The sequence below is a fragment of the Mytilus trossulus genome, chromosome 2 (assembly GCF_036588685.1).
Source record: "Mytilus trossulus isolate FHL-02 chromosome 2, PNRI_Mtr1.1.1.hap1, whole genome shotgun sequence".
Taxonomy (NCBI): domain Eukaryota; kingdom Metazoa; phylum Mollusca; class Bivalvia; order Mytilida; family Mytilidae; genus Mytilus; species Mytilus trossulus.
This window is the reverse complement of record NC_086374.1, coordinates 87,002,472-87,022,850: the sequence shown is the minus strand read 5'-3', so window position 1 is coordinate 87,022,850 and position 20,379 is coordinate 87,002,472. Positions and strand designations below refer to the sequence as shown.

The 20,379-nt window shown below is 31.2% G+C and overlaps 2 protein-coding genes across 4 annotated transcripts in view; one reads left to right on the top strand and one right to left on the bottom strand.

Annotated features, from left to right (window-relative positions):
• The window catches only part of LOC134708234 (FK506-binding protein 15-like), a 35,400-nt gene extending 18,307 nt beyond the window's left edge, over positions 1-17,093 (bottom strand). The window contains exons 1-17 of the mRNA XM_063568619.1: positions 16,949-17,093; positions 16,042-16,139; positions 15,622-15,688; positions 14,590-14,659; positions 13,901-13,975; positions 13,449-13,547; positions 12,746-12,901; positions 12,448-12,516; positions 11,457-11,600; positions 10,473-10,607; positions 9,551-9,685; positions 8,787-8,964; positions 7,453-7,520; positions 6,651-6,723; positions 5,989-6,018; positions 1,422-1,534; positions 775-879 (exon numbers count right to left, since the gene is read on the bottom strand). Coding sequence (XP_063424689.1) covers positions 775-879; positions 1,422-1,534; positions 5,989-6,018; positions 6,651-6,723; positions 7,453-7,520; positions 8,787-8,964; positions 9,551-9,685; positions 10,473-10,607; positions 11,457-11,600; positions 12,448-12,516; positions 12,746-12,901; positions 13,449-13,547; positions 13,901-13,975; positions 14,590-14,659; positions 15,622-15,688; positions 16,042-16,139; positions 16,949-17,001 — 1,668 coding nt within the window. The 5' untranslated portion in view covers positions 17,002-17,093. The remainder of the gene's footprint in view (positions 1-774; positions 880-1,421; positions 1,535-5,988; positions 6,019-6,650; positions 6,724-7,452; positions 7,521-8,786; positions 8,965-9,550; positions 9,686-10,472; positions 10,608-11,456; positions 11,601-12,447; positions 12,517-12,745; positions 12,902-13,448; positions 13,548-13,900; positions 13,976-14,589; positions 14,660-15,621; positions 15,689-16,041; positions 16,140-16,948) is intronic.
• A 431-nt stretch (positions 17,094-17,524) lies between these two features.
• Positions 17,525-20,379, top strand: part of LOC134708233 (high affinity copper uptake protein 1-like) — a 45,555-nt gene continuing 42,700 nt past the window's right edge. For all 3 annotated transcript variants that reach the window (XM_063568618.1, XM_063568616.1, XM_063568615.1), the window contains exon 1: positions 17,525-17,623. In XM_063568618.1, coding sequence (XP_063424688.1) covers positions 17,537-17,623 — 87 coding nt within the window. In that variant the 5' untranslated portion in view covers positions 17,525-17,536. The remainder of the gene's footprint in view (positions 17,624-20,379) is intronic.

Sequence of the window (20,379 nt, the reverse complement as noted above, 5' to 3'; positions counted from 1 at the left end):
CACATTGATTTATCCAACCTTTCCTTTTTATTCATATTGATCACATTCATTCTCTAGCTTGAAAACCTTATCGGTAAAACATTTAGGCTGATTTGCCATTTTGAGAGACTATTATCACATGTTGCAATATTGAAGTCCAATTATCTCCCTTTCAAATATTGACTCAGGATTATATTTTTTTTGCCAGTTTTTTTCCATTCAGCATTTAAGCTGGGTGTTCCTCAACCACCTTTCCTTTCAAGGAGATGGTCGGCACTTTTACAATTTCCCTATTTTTTTTGGTTCTGCACCGTAAAAATTTGAATACTGATTGAGTCTTCCTGATTGTTTTCACTCGCAAAAATGGCTGATCTTCAAATTATTTATTTCAATGTTTCTTTTTATAAATCGGGGGAAGAGAAAGGCAGATGATGATGGTGACAAGGAAATATCTAGGTCAAATACGTCAACTAAAACGAAGAGTTGTATTGAATTTGTTGAAATTGATAAAAAAAAAATATCAAAACAATGGAAAAGTCAAACAGGTTGGGAACAATCCCCCTAATGAGGGACAAGTTATGCATTATAAATTAGAAATTTTTTAATGTCTCTACAGGAAACATATTGTATTATATTGATGCAGAGATAGAATGATATTAATTAAATGATTTGAAATCAGTGATTTCATTCATCAATTCTACTTTCCTTGAATAGAAGAACCCTATACTATGAAGTCATAAAGCCATAAATGATGATGTGATATTAATTCTTAATAATAATCAGCAACCATTTTACCTGGACAATTCTCTGTACGTTATGCATCAAAACAGAGGCTTCCATGTTAGGTTGGGTGGACTGTAAATTCAGCTGACCATTTTGTTGGTTTTGCATACTCTCAACCTGAAAATATATAAATATATTATGGACATATTGATAAATGTCATAAAAGAGAATACAGACATTTTTATAGGTTTTAAGAGTTTATTTCAGGGTTATACAATCTTTAAACATAACCTTCTTGACTTTACATGTCACATACATAAAAGAAATATTGTTTTGGAATAATGCCGATTCTTGGATGAAAGACAATTTGCATTTTTGTGGATATTTGGTTTTGTTGTTTGCCAAAGTCTGTAAACAAATCTAAAGAAGATTTGTACTTAACATTTAAATTTATCATCCATCTGTACCAAAGAAATCCAACAAAAAATGGTATCTAACAATAATGAATTCACAGTAAGTACTAAAAATAACAAAAGAATAATAGTATAACTTTTTTTTTATTTCCATCATTAGAGCAAAAAGTATACTTTATTTTTGATTTGTATATTTGATCAATGTTACTAAAATAGTCTCTAAAAAAAAAATTTTTTTGATATGTATGTTGGATCAATGTTACTGAAATAGTCTCTAAAAATTAAAAATTAAATCTATACATGTACCTTTTCCAAAATTCTCTCTACTTTATCAGAGACTTTGCCCATACTAATTCTCAATTCTGTCGTCTGCTGTCTATTCTCTGTTAACACAGGCAAAATCTGAGTGTCAGGTGCAGCTAGAAAATACAGGATCATTTTTATATTGAGAAATGTTTGCACAAAGAGACCCCTTATAAAATTATTTGTAAGTTGCTTAGATAGCCTTTTATTTTTTGTATGTCTGGGCTTCTTGCAATATCTATACAGAAATTTGTATTTTTTTTTTAAAATGATTTCAGGGAAGAGGTTTTTGGTAACATTATTTCTTACAAATAAAGTGAACTCGTTAAGCTTTTTACACTGTGCCTCAGGAAAATGTAAAGCTCTGTTTATATTGCCTTTTATAAAACAGTTATTCTTAATTCCCATAATAAGAGAACTATTCTCATAGATGCCTTCATATTTTTTCTAATAGATATCATAAGGGTATAGAATATAGATATTTTACAGATTTTGACATTACTGGTTAATTATACTTTCAATTCATCAATTTTAGCCCACTCATTTTGGTCCAACTTGTTTTCCTTTTATAACCACCTAGTTCATACTACTTTTGAGGACTACCTACACCATACTACAGCAATTTATATATTATTAAGCTAATTCTTGTTTTATTTCTTTCACCTTTTAATGCTCTTGATTGCCCATAAAGTATGTTATTAAAAATCAATGATAAAGTCAGATCTAATATTATTCACACCTGACATAAATTACAAAGCAACACATGGTCTTTCCATGGCCAACAACAAGTGTTAAAACTCTGCACCTGAAGACATTATAATCTTTTGTAAATATTCTGACGACTATGAAATATTATATATATATAAATCTATTACAGTTTTTACACAGTCTGTCACAATGATATAAAAAATCTCTTTTTATTCTAGCTAGAAAAATATTTAACTGTTGATCAAGACAACCTTTTTCAAGAGAAAAAGTGTTAAAAATAAATGATGAACTAAAATAATAGTGAGTTAGGATATCTAAAGGATTATTAAGCTTTGGAACTGAGTGCTTAATGAATTGGGAAAAGGCAATAGAACTAGAATTGGACATTTTGAACATAAGGACTGCAGAGAGTTGTGTTTTAGTGAAAAGGAATCATAACCATGATATGAATTGGAAAATACAAGCACAAAAATCTAGAGCAGTTTATAATTTTCAATATCATCACTGAAACCTAATCTAAGATGGCTGGTGAGGGAAGATATCTATTAGGGTCAACTGATAATGTCCTAAGGTAATTTAATTATAAAACTTTCTTTTAGTGATATTTTATCATATATCCATTGTGTAGTTTAACATTCAAAACCACTTTACATGATCTTATTTTGATTGAAAGGTCATTCATTATTCATAAATGTTTCTTAATATAGAATTTTTGGTTAAGGAAATCCAATATAAAAACAATGAACTGGCTAAAAGGAGTAGGTCCGGTAAGGGCCGATTTTGGCCTCAATTTTCAATTTCATCTGACGAAATATTTTAGACACTTTTTAAACGCTTAAGTGTCTATTTCAATTGATTTAATTAGATTTTGTGAAAGATTTTTACTGATTTAGTCATGAAAAACGCTCTGATTCAAGCTTAAATATGAAAAATCTATCAAATTTGCCAAAAATCGTCACTTTTCAGATGGTTTTTGTGAAAAATGAAAGTGGCTGCATCCGTGTTTATCCTCAATCTTTATATATATTATGTTTTATCGTAAAATACAACTTAAATTTCAATATCATGAATGAACACGAATGCAGCCTCTTTCATTAAAGACAGAAACCGTCTTAAATTTAACGAAAATGCCAATTTTGTGAAGATTTCAGTAATTTAGCATGACTTTATGATGCTAGAACCCAATATATGTGCATTGTATTGTCAAAAACGGCCCATATTTTTGTAGCAGAATCATTCTACTTTCCAATAAATAGCTTCCTGATAACATTATCACAATTTTGTAAAACTGCTATATTTTGGGGCCAAAAAGGTGTCTTACTGGACCTACTCCTCTCAGATACATTCTACAGGCCCATAGCCAGGAATATCCAAGGGGGGGGGGGGTTCATCCAACCCCCCTGGCAACGGGTATGTTCTATCAGATTTAATGCTTGGTTGATGTCTCCTTGCTGTATGTATACTCTACATTTCTTTTAATTCAGATCATATAATAAAAATTTAATCTTTATTTTGTAGAGACCGATCAACTGGAGTAATCAACAAGGCTGCAGACGAAGGTATTGAACTTGGTCCTAGGACAATACAACATGACCAAAGTGTGGAAGGCACATCCTATCACAGAATTAAAACTACTGTTGGATGCTGTGCATGTACAGAGACTAACAGAGACAAAATTTGGTTTCAGATTATTCTCTTCAGTTTTGTTTTGCTTTTTGATGTGGCAGATATGTTTTCTGATTGGTCACTTTTCTGTGATGTCATTAAAATTGAAAGTGGCCTAGTTTTTGGACCTCCTGAAACTGGAATTATTTATGCCTTACTTTGTTTTTCAGTGTTAGGAACAATAACATTTTCAGTAGAAATAGTCAATGTTTGGCTGGAGATTTTCTATCACCAACCGTTAATAGACCCTGAATTAGTCTGTATGTGTACGGTCTGGATAGAAGATGTACCACAAATTATTATAAATATATTTATTGCTTTGTGTCGAGAGTATGCTATTAGTTACTATCAAGTAGTAAAAGCTGTAGTTATCATTCTTGGAAGTCTAACACGTGTTTTAATGGCTTTGGTCAGATTTGTTGATCGTCAAAATGACGATGAGACTGAAGATAAACCATCTAAAACAGGATTTAGACATTTGTTTTATAGAGTCTTTATTATGCTTGGACTATTCCTACTCTTCTTCTCATCAATAGCCATATGTTTCTTGACATTATTTGAACACACACCCGACGGATATATTAAGTTTGGAACCCCAAAAGGACTCTATCACGGAAAATATGACAGTGAGAAGTTTTTCAACAATGTCAGTGTATATCTTAATTTACCCATGTTAGAATTTGACAACACCACTGACAATTCTAACATAAACTGGATAAGATTAAATTCTATTTACGATATTATGGAGAAAAAGAACGAAACTTTTAAACTTTCCTATGATAATACAACAAAATCTAAATTTGTACTATGGCATTCTGGACTGAAAAACCAATCAATCTTAGAAGCAAAAGAATGTTTTCATTTTAACTCTAACAACAAAACTCTGCTCAAAGGACCAAGTGATTGTGAAAATTTTCTGAGAAGTGAAACAACAAATTCTGTGATTATCCAGTTTATACTGATTCCAGAGCAAATTCCACAACTTGCTTTTGGTGATATCCATTATAACATACAATTTCAGGATCAAGATGGTTGTCATGACGTAACCCCACAGCCTGTATCTGACATTAGCCATCGGTTTGACGGAGGTGACTATCATCCTGTTATACATTATTACAGGACAACCAATAATGTCTCACAGACAAACCATCTGGTGTGGGATTCGCCAACAAATCCAAGATTTTATAACCAAAAGACGGACTTGACTGATATAACCTTGGTATGGAAAACTGGATTTGCATTCTGTGAAAGTACAGGAAGTTTGGCTCCACATCAAGATTCTTCTATTGGTGTGAATTGTATTTAAATGAATTTTACTATTTTTGTTGTTTCTTATTATCATCATCTATGTTTTATTCCATTGAAATTCCTACAACTATGATTTAACTTACTAAGTATATGGAATTCAATATGTATGGGGATTTTTCATGTGCTATAAAAGTAATATTTGTTGCACAGGTTTTAAAGTTTTGCTCACACTTGGTAAAACTTTACTAAAACATTACATTTGGAGATAATGCTTCATTAAAAGAAGTGTATAATATAGTTTTATTGTTACATTTGAGAATTAAGGGTATCTTAAATGTTTTTTTAATGTTAATTTTTTTAAGAATTTAGAAATAACATTCATAATTGTTGATCTAAATTTGTAAATGGGATAGCTTTGCATCTGAGCTTGAATTTATCATGTGGTGAAAGCTATTATTTAATTGATTTACATTGGAATGACATTGCTCTGCTGCATCAGACAATAAATGTTTGGTGGGGTATCTGATAAAGAAGGATAAGTCTTCAATAACAAACTATCCTGTAGGAATGGTTTTTGGTAAAAGTGTTTTAGTGATCATGAATGATAATAAACAAATGGCTGGCTTAAAACTATTAATGTAGATGCAGTTCTGCCTATAAATATATAATCTATTCACATTGCTAACTTTAACTTTTTTAATTCTAGGAATTGTTTTGTGCTTTGAAACAGTACAATTGTTTGGTAATATTTTCAAAGAAAGACAACTCTAAATTCATATACACTAATAAATCAACTTCTTGATTATATTTTCATGCATTTGACAATCATTAATCTTAATCCAAAGGAGTGTTTTTACAGTTAATCAAGCCATATTTTTACAGTGTAATATGAAATCTAGCAGCTATGTTGGCATTGGTAAAAAGGCTGTGTAAGAAAGAAATGACCTACTTTTGTCAACCGACTGTGTGTGTAATTGTTCTATAAATTGTTAAATAAAATTCATTTATTATGTACAAATACATTATAGGGTTAAACTGGATTATTAAAAGATGAATTATGCTTTTTCTGTATAAAATATTGAATTCCCAGTTCACCATAAAATGTCTGTTTTACAGAATTATGTACAATGACTATAAAAATATCAAAAGACCTTTTACTTTGTGGTTGTTTTCTTGTACATTGTATCAACAAAGACTAAAAGTGATGTCATTCTTATATTACAATAGTACGTCTAATTGTTGACAACAAAAAAATCAAACTATAAATAGGAAAAATGAAATTTTCAAATGATTTGTAATTAGCAAAGTATCAACGAAATAAAATCATATACTTTTGTTCAGTACCAAATTCCAATTTACTAAAACCATAGTATTTGATGACAAATAGTTATAAACATTGTTCTTCATCAAGACATATAATATAGAAGATGTGGTATGATTGCCAATGAGTCATGTTGATAATTATGAATTTAACATTCTGCACACCACAAATTATTCAACTTTGTTTATTGATAACAGATCAGAATAGATCGGAGTTACTAGAAATTGGATTTATTTCATACTTTGAGATTTAAGAAACTCAAGCGACTATAAATGCATTAACAGTAATACCTGGTTGTTGTTGAAATTGAGGATTATACATTGGTGGCTGGCCTGCTGGGAACTGACCCATTGAAGCTTGTGGCTGTAAAACACAAGATAATCAGAATCACACAACTGACATTCAGTGGACCATGAATTGGGGTAAAAACTCTAATTTGGCATTAAAATTAGAAAGATCATATCATAGGGAACATGTGTACTAAGATTCAAGTTGATTGGACTTCAACTTTATCAAAAACTACCTTGATCAAAAACTTTGACCTGAAGCGAGGTGAACGAACAGATGGACGAACAAACCCACAGAACAGAAAACATAATGCTCCTCTACTATTGTAGGTGGGGCATAAACATTTTTCTATCATCTGTTGAAAATCTTTTCTTGGTCTATAATTAAAATTTTTGTTTTGCTTTATAATGCAACCTTATTTGACAATCACACATATTATATTGTGGATTTACTTATTTTCATGGTACCCAAATTTCAAGAATTGAGGATTCAGTGAATATTTGATTTCATGAAGTTTGCAAACAATCTAATAGAAAATTTTGTCAAATGTTTAAATTCTAAGCTCACTTTTACCTAGAATATTGCAATATCTTTATCCTTTGAACCCAATCTCTTTTGCTTATATTTCACATTGTGTTCAAGTAAATATTATGAAAGTAAATTTTCTGCGAATTTCTGATGGTGCCTCACTCCCTTGTGCAGCACATTCATGATTTTTACTTATAAATTGCATTGCTGATATTTTTATATATGAGTCATATTTTCAATCAGAGAATGATATTACTACATGTATAATTAACTAACCTGCATTTGAGGCTGTGTAAATCCTTGTTGAGGCTGATATACTGCTAGCTGCTGGGCTACTGGTAAATCTTGAAATATTACATTATAAACAATTAAAGAGAAATATAAAACACAGATTTGTAATGTCCCAAAAAACTATGAAATGACAAATTGGAAAACTTTTAAAATCCAACTCCAAAAAAGTCTTCAGTTTCATGTATATCAATCTTATCATACATATTTGACAGTTTAATTCTTGTGACTCTGAGAAGACAAATCATAAACTTAACAAAAAATAAAAGGGGGTACCTTTATCCATCCAAAACAGGTTAAAGATTTTAACAAATTGACCAAAGCATTCTCAATTTGTGATCAATATGAGATATCTTGCTATAACAGTTAAAATCCAATAACTCTGGAATGACAAAATAAACAACAAGTGAAACTGCGAGCTACTTCTCACTGATGATACCCCCGCCGCAAGTGGATAATATAAATAGTGTAAAAATAGGCAAGTGTTCGGTAAACAGGAAGTTGTTGAGTGATGAATCTGAAAAGGCATCACACAGTATAGCTGACTTATATAAATCCTGAAACCAAATTTCAGAAATTATTGTATTGTAGTTCCTGAGAAAAGTGTGACAAAAATTTTCAACTTGGCTATCATGTGTAAAATCATACAAGTGTTCGGTAAACAGGAAGTTTTCAAGTGATCAATCTGAAAACGCATCACACAGTATAGCTGACTTAGATAAACCCTGAAACCAAATTTCAGAAATCCTTGTATTGTAGTTCCTGAGAAAAATGCGATGAAAAATATTCATGGGACGGACTGACTGACGGACGGACAGACAGAGGTAAAACAGTATACCCCCCTTTTTTAAAGCGGGGGTATATTTAAAGTGGGGGTATAAAAAGGGGGGTATAATAAAACAGTATACCCCCCCTTTTTTAAAGCGGGGGTATAAAAATTGTTGCCCCTTCTGCACTATCATTTATTATGTTCAGTGGAACCTGAAAATGAGGGGGAAATCTCTAATATGGCATTAACATTAGAAAGATCATATCAAAGGGAAGATGTGTACTAAGTTTCAAGTTGATTGGACTTCCAACTTCATCAAAAACTACCTCGACTAAAAACTTTAACCTGGAGCGGGACAGAAGGACAAACAGACGAACGAATGAAAGGACGAACAAACGAACAGAAGGATGAATGCCCACACCAGAAAACATAATGCCCATAAATGGGGCATAAAAAATGTAAACTCTTTTAACACCAATTCAAAATATTTATAACAGATTCCTGGAATTATTTTCAAAGAATTCTCTTGTTTTTGTATGAAATGGGGACTTACTCTGAACAAATGCTGGTTGGGACATCCCTGGTTGCTGTTGTTGTATATATTGTTGAGGCATTGTCTGTACCATGGGCTGTGATGGATGAGCATGGACAGGCTTTGGTTTTGTAAACTTTGGTTTGGTAGCATGATGTTGTGGTGGACTTTCTGCTATAGGCTGTGGGGATTGGGGTTCCTAAAATATATTTTATTTCATTTTTGACTTAAAAAAAAATTAAGACATTATTCCTAGAATTAGTTTTGAAACTGTTTTACTGTAGTATTTTTTTACTGTAGTAATAATAAATCATTCTATCTGTGACTTGTAATTGCTGAAATTCAATTCAATTGAGCTCTGATGGAAATTTGCCTCATTGGCCAGAAAATCAATTGTCCTTGCTTTTATAATGCATGTTATGCTTCTAATGCAGTTTTTGCTCTAAAGTTTTTCATGATTGTTATTCCATACTTGGTTTACATGTAATTTAAACTTTGTTCATTTATAAGTACAATGCAGCTGTAATATTGGCAGCTGGCTATTACAGCATCAACTATTAATCAAGCAGTTAATTAATTACTTTGTGTTTGTGTGGGTGCCAGGGGAGAATATACCAAGGAATGATACTTTACCAACTCAATATCAAAATATAAAAATAAAATTGAGAATGGAAATGCGGAATGTGTCATAGAGACAACAACCAGACCAAGAGTTTGAATTTTTTTTTAACAACCTCATTTCTACTAGGAATCTCAACAATATCCTAATTGTAATTTGTACTTACAATAGACCCTTCCTCCTCCTCCTCTCCACTGTCATCCTCAACCTCTACAGGTGTGGCCCCTCCCATCATTGGTAATATGGGCTGACCCATCTTAGCCATCTTAGATATCAGTCTGGCTTTCCCAGATTTACTAGTCTAAAGGGTGGAGAAAAAATGTAAAAATTAAATGTGTTTATTATTAATTCAAGTGGTCAAACTTATCTGTAAAATGTATTTCAAATAAAAATTTAAATGCCAGGGTCAAACAGGAAAGTGATTATTTCAAATGGTTGAAAAAGTTTTTCAATAAATTCCAATAGCATATTAGTGCTACTAGATTCATAATGGTTTAAACATTGTATTGGAGTGTAAAGAGTTAAGAATGTGTCCAAAGTATCATTTTCCATGTTCCATGGACCGTGAAATTGGGGTCAAAAGTCTAATATGACTTTAAAATTAGAAATATCATATCATAAGCATCAAGTGTACTAAGTTTCAAGTTGATAGGACTTCAGCTTCATCAAAAACTACCTTGACCAAAAACTTTAACCTGAAAATCCCACTTTCATTTTATATGTTCAGTTGACCATGAAATTGGGGACAAAAGTCTAATTTGGCTTTAAAATTAGAAAGATCATATCTTAAGCAACAAGTGTACTAAGTTTCAAGTTGATTGGACTTCATCTTCATCAAAAACTACCTTGACCAAAAACTTTAACCTCTGCAGACGAACGAACGGACAGACGAACGAACAGAGCCACAGACCAGAAAACATAATGCCCCTCTACTATCGTAGGTGGGGCATAAAAAAAGAAATTATTGTGCCAAATGGAAGAAAACATCAAATATTTTCAGCCAGTTTCACTGATGTTTAAAATTCATATCAATTGGTTTTGTTTTACAAATCTTACTAGAATTTAGCCATTTCTATTTGTATACTAACCGATGTACCCGACATCTGATCTGAGATGGATTTTGTTCTTTCTTTAACAGTATGCTCCTCCTGATCATCAACATGGCTATGTGTAGAATCTGGGACAGGAGAAGGACTAGGTGATGTCCCTTTAGCTCCTTTGATCTGAAATTAAAAATCATTAATTATTTAATATTAAAAAAAAAAAATGTTTGTATATCATCAATGATAATGTACTATATTTGTATATATGTTTATCTTCTGTTATCCTTTGGCAGATCTATTATATATACAATCTTGTTGAATAATTAGAAATTATAAATAAATGTCCCTCTTTATATCATCATAATGATAGAACTCAGGAAAAAAAGTAAAAAAAACCATGAAAAGTTAAAACAATTTCCAAACACTCAATGCTTCTCAAAATAAAAGTATCAGTAGTGTTGCCTCCCAACATAAAAAGGAAGCACTTATAGTGCTGTTTTTCTATTGTCTACCAAATGATTGGGGTTCCTGAAATAATTAATATTTCCTTTTTTTCTGTTATCATATATTTTTAAAAGTTCCCCATCTGAATAAATGATAAACCATTTAAACTGTCTGATAATATATATATTGGATATAAGTTGTGGATTTTTAAATGAGTGAACACCTTCATGCAAATTTGAAGAGAATCTGCTAAGTTCAGGCCTTCTCCTTGAGACAAGAATTACTATAGCATTCTCCCTACTGACAAATGGTCTCCATTTTAGATTTTTATGATTATCAAACACATTTTGAGGAAATCTTTATACAAATCTAATATGGATTTGACTAAATACAAAAGCACTATTCCTGGTAATAATCAATTAAAAGAGATGACATACAGACAGGTAAAAAATAAACAACTCAATACACCCTGCAAAATTTCTTGTGTCGGGATCACTAAAGTTCACATTCTAGCAACAACAAAGTGATCATAAACAAAACCTTTTCAACTTAGTTTCATATATAGAAACATATTTTGAAACTTACCCTCATAATGGTGATTTCAAATATAAGTGTAGAATTAGGTGGTATTTTACTTCCTGCTCCTTTGCTACCATATCCAAGAGAAGGGGGGACAACTAGAATTCTCTTAGTTCCTTTCTTCATACCAACAACACCTGTGTCCCAACCCTGTAATAATTAATACAATGAAAATTATCTTTAAAGACAATAAGAAGCATATCAGAAAATGATGAAACAATTTAATACTGCAATATAAAATGTAACCTAAATCACATATATGGTGTATAATCATATGAAAAGTGTATCAGACTATCCTATTTATCAAGATAATATGTTTGTTGAATGGTATTTTTTTTAGAATATCATGTTTAATAATATCATGTTTACCTTAATTTCATGTTTAGAAAAATATTATCATGTTTATTAGAATATAATGTCTATCATCTTTATAAATTTCCTGTTTACAAAACCTTGAATTTTTCGAAAAACTAAGGTTTTCTTATCCCAGGCATAGATTTACTTAGCCGTATTTAGCACAACTTTTTTGGAATTTTGGATCCTCAATGCTCTTCAACTTTGTACTTGTTTGGCTTTATAACTATTTTGATATGAGCGTCACTGATGAGTCTTATGAAGACGAAACTACGTCTGGCGTACTAAATTATAATCCTGGTACCTTTGATAACTATCATAGAATCATGTATATCATAATAATGATTCATGACTGACCTGTCAGGGCACCTGAATTCACCTTCCTAGTTTTTTTATATGGTCCAAGTTTTCTAAATCTTCTCTCTGGGCAAGGCTTTCAGGACTGATTTCTGCATTTGGAAATTGAGTGGTTTTTATAGACTTGTGTTTTTTTATTGGCCCCTTTGGATTCCCCCCCCCCCCCCCCCCTCCCCACTTTTTTCACATCACTTTCCATAGCAAAGTCTCGCTATTTAATTTTGAACAAGCTGACATACATATATTGCTCTGTTTTCTATGATTAAAATACCAGTATGTTCTTTACCTTAATAACTTTTCCATTCCCAGTCTTGAAACGAAACATTTTATCTGACTTGGCATTACTGTCAAATTCCTGAAAAAACAGAGAGAAAAGTAGAAATAAGAATTCTATATCTTCTAATACAACATACAATGACAGTTGTTGGACATTAAATCTGAAAAAAACCTACAGCAACTGTCACTAAAATATTTTACACCTACTTCAAACTTTAAAGCTTCCAAAAGCTTTCACCAATATACTTATTTCAAAGGGGTCCTCTTGAACACAGTTAAATATAAAACATAAATAAATAACTACGCACCTGTCCAAAAGTATTGTTGGTAAGTAACCAGCCTGTATATTTGACCTCTACCGATGAACCAGTCTCTACACTGATACTACCTTCTCCTACATTCAAGTCTTGGGAAATAACAGTTTCCAGGGCAGATCCAGCACTCAGTGCTTTAGCAAGAGCAACCTGAAAATAAAAAGGAAAATCTATAAGTCTATTACATTGTACACTGAATTTTAAGAAAGAAAGGTAAGAAAGACATACACAGATTTATGAAAATAGCAATAATGTATAATGTTACTACAGCACATCTGTAGTTTAACTGGCGAGAAAGTCAAATTTTTCATTGAAATGAGCAATTCTTCAAATGCCCTCTTATTCTTACCTATGACAACTGATCTGACAATTGTTTTTGAGTTGATTAACTGTAGAAAAGTTGCTCAATAGCTATTAGATACAATTGACATATATGGATTGTAATGGTGCCATGTGAATAAAATTATCAGGTTTCAAAATTAGCTGGTGTAATGGGGAGATAATTTTGACAAAGTAGAATCCTGACTGTTTTAACAGGAAAGATCAACAATTTCTATAATTATATTCAAATTTCAACCACATGTTTGTTAAGATTAATTTCAGATTTAATCTTTCTATGTTACAATGTAAAATATAGAGTAAAATATTGGGACAAAATATCTTAATTCTATAAATCACATATATACTAAGTACTTACATTTTTAGCAAACAGTTGTACATTTTGTTCAGAATCAAAATTTAAGGACCATGTCAGTCTACTATCATCATATATAATTGCATAGTTATTTGGCTGGACCTGCAAATAAAGATTTCCTTATTTATATGTTAAATGCATTTATATAACAATAATGTACCTGTTACAAATATTGTTTCTTTTTAACAAAAATGTATGTGCCAAATTTGAATTTGGCATAGAGAAAATTTATCCAACATAATCTTTAGGTCACACCAAATTATTTACAACACATGGGAATCCCACAAACAATGTATTAAGTTTGCGTGGCCTTACTGAAATCTATAGCAACAATTTTATAATTGTCATAAGGTATATAATCAGAGGAGCAGGGTAAACCTAAAATACCCTTGATAGAACATGATTAACACTTTGATTAAAATGGTTTCAAACTAATAACTGTTTGAATTACTTACGGTAAATGTGAATGCTGTTGTTATTTTAGCATTGGTCACCTGCTGTTGCTTGGATACATACAACAAAATCCTGTACTGAAAATTAGACAACAAGAATTCAATTACAAAACACACTTAAAATGATTTGGCTTAAATGATTATTGTTATTTGAGCTAAATGGTTCATCAGAAGCAAAAATTATTCAACCCAAAGCAAAGTCAGATTAAAGAAACTGTCACAAAAGAAAAGTATTGTTACTGTAACAGTTTTGTCATAAATAAAGCCATTGGCTTTCTCGTTTTATAAATTATTTCATATTTTGTCATGTAATGACCTTCAATTGTTAACTTTACAGTATACTTTTTGCTCATTGTTTGGACCATACTCTGATCATCTATTTGTATTATTTGACTCTAGTGGATTGTTGTCTCTATTTATCTGTATAAGGAGTTACAATATTCAAAAGACAATATATGTATTCCAATTTACCCAGTATACAATACACCTTATCGCTAATTCCGGCTGACCCGGCCACTTGAACTTTTGACGCATACAACAATCACTTTTCCATTGTGGCGTCAGATATTTTGTTTTATGAAGTCAAAAAATTTTATGGGAACTTGTGTGATATCCAGTAATAGCAGACAAATAGTGATAAGGTGTATACTAAAAAGGTGCTGTAAACAAAAGCTATTGATTTTAATTCTTACGTCCAGTGATGTATGGTTAGCCAGTATTGCAGCTCCCAGTTTACCTTGTGAAGCATACTTCCCATCAACACTGAAAATCAAATGTATAAAGTTTTTTAAATAAATATACTTTTTTGAATGGGATTCATATAAATTCTTAATTACAGCTTTCACATTAATACTAGCAAGACAAATCTTTGTTTGGCTTGCTTTCTTTGCTTGTATCAAAGTTTGCTCAGGCATGGCAATCAAGATAGGCAGGGTTTCAGCTTGTATATATCATACTTAAATTTTATTGGATGTTATGTTTGAGGTAAGTCATGTAAGATGACACTAAATTTTGAAACATCACATGACAAATATTCTCACATGTTTCAAATGCTAGCATTATTGTAAAAACTGTAAGGGATCATGGATTTTAAAGCAGATTGCATTTGTAGAACAGTGAATTTCAAAACCTGTGATTTTATTTACCTTATGATAATTTTGAGCTACATATATAAATAAAATGCAAATGATTGAAATTCTAAATTAATTTTAGGCTTTAATTTCACATCAATCCATGAAAAAGTGCACCCACAAAAAATAAATAAATCCACAGTATTTAAAACTTTAATATCATATAAAAACTATTTCATTTTTGATATTATACTACAGAACATATTTTCATATTGCAAAGGATGAAAAGTGTCATATATGTTATAGCTGGGAATCTTATGTGATGTTTCAAGTTGTATAGTGTATACTATTCATGATATTGTTTTCACTAGATTTATTCACTTTACCAACTGTCATGACTGTACACTTAATGTGATTATATAAAGAAATTACAGCTCATGTATCACTAAAAGTGAATAAGAAAATTATCTCATCATGAAAACTGAAAACCTTTTTTATATTTTTAATTCTCATTTAGTTCAACTTTTTACTGGACTCTCAAATTTAACATTTAAAATATAACAGAAAATTATATTCAGCAAAAAAGGTACTATTTATAACACCAAACATTTGCTGCCTATGTCCTATATGGCAGTTAAGAATGACTATACTCACTATTTATAAGCATTTACTGCAGATGCAAACAAAACACCAGGTGCCCCATCAGTTTGTGGTGCTGGTTCTGAAAAACATAGTGCATAAATGCATTAAGATAAAATCAGACTTGTAAGGGAATCCCTTTTAATAAGGAAAGCTTACCTCAACATTCTTATTAATTAAAGTTGTTGAGTTTGTAGTTTGATAAGATTTTGAGATCCTGTTTTTTTAAAGCGATTTGTTTTTACCTTAAACATAAACATGTTTGCAAACGTTTTAGCAACCCTGTTTTAATCAGAGTTTTATGTTTTTTTGAATTTAATCATGTCAATTGCATGTTGATAATTTAGAGTGCTGAATAAATATAGCTTTTGCAAAGAGTTGGCAAAAAAGAAATTGACCAAGCAAAACTTTGCTAAAATGTAAACATCTGAATACCTTTTGGCCTTGGCTGTTTAGGTGCTGTATAAGTTAATGATTCATTACCACCTTGGGAACTCTGCTTATCTATACCAAATAAATTAGCTAACCTTGATCTGAAAAAAAAAATAGTAATTACATATTCAAAGTTTTATATTGCAAACTGTGAAATAAAATATTTAGACTCTATGATTGGTCTTGTACATCTAGAATAAATTGGAGTCAATATGTTCATTCCTACACCAAGCAGGATTTTTTCATTTTCAATTTTTAGCTTACATGTAGCATACAGCATTTAGCTACATGTACATGTTTGTTAGGGTCAGAGCATATACTGCCTACTGACCAAATATGAATTAAGAATCAGATGTGTAATCAGGGCTCATGTTATCAGGCGACTGAAGGGCGTGAAGGCTAAAGACTTATAAGTCTGTTTTAAGATAGCAATACACAGTAATGGGAAATACATGTACATAACTTAACACTCATGATTTGAAACAATCCTCTTGACTTTCGGATCTTTCCATTGAAAGGTCAGGATTATCACAGTGCAATCACTTTAAAAGGTAAGTCAGTTGCGGTTTTTCTTTTGGCGATTTATGAATGAAATGTGAAAAACTACATCACGAGTGAATGTGGTTGATAGTTTAGATTATTTTGACCGATAACCACTGCGAATTTCAGCTGACAGCAACCCCCTATAGGGTGTTTTGCTCATTGTTGAAGGCCGAACTGTATTTGTCACATGGTCTCTTGTCGGAAGTTGCCTCATTTGCTTTTACTTTTATTAAATGGCCGAAATGACAACGGTTGAATAAACCACGGCCGAACTGTCTTTTTTCCTAGACTCATACACTGTAGTCATTCGACATGTTCTTCTTTTTGTTGCATTCATATGTACATATATTTTATACATTCAACTAACTTAGACCCTCCTGACACAAAATCTTGATCGTCATCTTCAGCACTGAAAAACATGATGCATTACTGAACAATTATTTAGAAAACATAAAAATATAATTTTTTGGAACTGCCCTCCCGGAAGTCATATGAGACCGAGTAAAGACAGGTGTTTACAATTGTTTTCGTATTTAATTTTCGAAAGAACAACAGGAATAAAAAGATATTTTTTTTATATTGATTAGAACAATACGATGGAATAAAAGTTGTTTTCAACCCACATATTCAATAAAAACTACACTAAAAGTACGAAACTGGTTGAGGTTAGTTGTTTATGTCACCTGTTGCACTTTTGGAACATATGTTGCATAATTGACATGTAGTGTTTTGGATGTTGGTAAAACTATTGTGTAGATCCGAATCAGGAAATAAACAGTTCAAATTCTCAATGAAGAGTTCGTGTTTCCTAACAAGCAAATTTTAACCTTTCTGATTTTTAGCAGCCCTCAGAACTTCTTCTTACTAGGGTCCGGGTTGATAAAACTTTGTAGAGAAAACAACTTCAGGTACTTTTTGTAAGACTTAATTTGTATTATTTCTAGAATCAAGATCTATGTTTAAGCTGAAAAAAATTGTTTTAAAAATTGCCTGTCCAGTTATTGTACTGTCAATTTTGATTTATTCAGGATTAGACTTTCATGTAAGTCATAATTTATTTTAAGGCAGTGTCTGCGCGTACCCGCATGTGGGTACGAATAGTCAAATTGTCGTTCCAGGCTGCGCATACCCACATCCGGTTTTCTAATAAAATGCCATCGAATCGAGAATGAAACGTGAAATATATACGAAAATTATCGATAATATGGGGATTTCGTGTAGAACGAGTGAAGAATATGAAAAAATAATATTTTCAAATTGTATTTATTAAACAATGATGCATCATAATAAATATTGCAAAATTAAATGAACAATGATGGAAAATGAAACTGTACAGTCCCTTAAAAGAAAAAAGTAAAATAAAACTACTAAAATTAAAGCTTGAGTTTATAAAAATTAAAGAAGCAAGTAATAATATCAATTTAAACCAATTATAAAAGATTCATGTAACTAATTAAGATTTGGAACAAAATTTACATATCAAATATGATTATTTTGGCACAACCCGGCTGCACATTTCAAATGTTGCCAGCCTACGTACACGTTTATTCATTATTACTTGCTTCTTTAAATTTAAATTTTTATAAACTCAAGCTTTATTTTTAGTAGTTTGTTTTATATATTTAAAAATTTTAGTTTCTGTTTTACATTTTACTAAAAGATTATTTTAAAATATCATATATCATAAATCAGTTTTAATTTATAATAATTTTATTCTTTAAATTTGCATTAAAAATTTATAATCCTTATTTTTTTGTATTAATTTTTATCGTGTTTTTTCTCTTACAGGGACTGTACAGTTTCATTTTCCATCATTGTGCAATGTTTATTATGTATCATTAGTTTAATAAATACAATTTGAAAATATTATTTTTAATACTCTTCACTCGTTCTACAAGATATATTCCCATATAATCGATAATTTCCGTAGATATTTCACGTTTTATACCCGATCCAATGGCATTTCATTAGAAAACCGGATGTGGGTACGCGCAGCCTAGAACGGCAATTTGACTATTCGTACCCGCATGCGGGTACGCGCAGACACTGCCTTATTTTAACCTGCACACTATAATAATATACAGGTCTTGACTATTTGCAGACTAAAGAACTATGGTTCCTCAGCTAGGGATACATACATATATGTACCATGCCCTCCAAAATGTTATTGGTTGGCACTTGCTAGCTGCTACTATAACAGGTTGGGCACAACCCACCAAATGGGGAACTGTTACTCAAATGAGTAACAATCCCTCATTTGAGTAATCATTTGGTAGTGCTAAAAAACATTTTTTTCTAAACTGAGTCTTTTTTCGTAAAATGGCACATATTCATGAAAAATGCAGCATATTTTCTGAAAGATGATTATCCCTATCTTGATTTACTGAGAAGATACAAGCCTATGAAAAATCAGAAAATTTGACTATTTTCAAGGCTGCTAACTTTTTCAAAATCCATAATAAAAATATAGTTCTTTGGAAGAAGTTGTTCCTTTTTCTATAAAGTGGTGCCATTTTAACTAAAAAGACCCATTTTTAGAAAATATTGTTTTTAGCACTATGAAATGATTACTCAAATGAGGGGCTGTCAACCTGTATAATATTGAAAACATAAAAATAACAAAAATGATATTGTTTCGTTGGCGATTATTGCTGGAATGCTAGGTTGTGTCGGGAACCAATTAGATATATGAATGTAACAGTAAATTGTGTCTCTGGTTTTGTTATGGTATTGTTACTTTAATACATTCAATACATCATGGGAATATTAATGTAGTATATAGTACATGTAGTATGTCCCGTGCCATATGTACATGTTTGTAGTATAAAATCAAATACAACTTGAAAACTTTGATTCATAAACAATTTTATACACCAATCATACTAATTTAATGACATTTGTAATTACATGTACATTGTATTCGGTCAACGGGACGTTTTTTTGCATTCGTCTCAAACTTTGGCAACACACAGCCCGCAGTGATTGAATTATTATAAAAAAATATTAAAATAAAAACTGTCAGCTTCTCTCTGACTATGAATTATTATCTTTATTGTAAATTCTTTACAGATTATGTGAAACAAATCCAAATAAGTTTGTTATGAAACACACGTGTACACAACGACACTGATGTAGAGTTATAAATTGACCAAAATTTCCCACATTTATCTTTAGCCAGACAATTGACCAATGAGAAACCATGGGCCAGTATAAAATTACATGCAGACTGGGTGTTGCCAAAGTTTGAGACGATGGCAAAAAAACGTCCCGTTGACCGACTTCTCAGGCCTGCTACTAATGATCCCGACAACAATGATAGTCGTGTCATATACCATTGTGTAGATTAATCAATTTAGATTTACGGCATATTAAGTTTAAGTAGGTTTGACAACCGAGAAATAAAAAAATAACAGGAATTCGGGACTGGGTGTCATTTTTCAAAAAAATTAGTTAAGTACATGTACCTTGTGTCATATTAAGGTATATAGGAATTTTTTTTTTGAGACAAGTGCCTGTGGTGTAGGGGCCTTTATACAAAGTAGCTGACTATTCGGTATAGGCTTTGCTCATTGTTGAAGGACGTACAGTGACCTATAGTTGTTAATTTCTGTGAGTTTGTCATTTTGTCTCTTTTGGAGAGTTGTCTTATTAAAATGGCAATCATACCACATCTTCTTTTTTTATATATAATACAAACATACATGAATTATGAATTCACTAATCTATTAAAAAGGTAATTAGTCCACCAATATAATGTACATGCATAAAAAATGTAGGTACATGCATTTTAATTAAGTT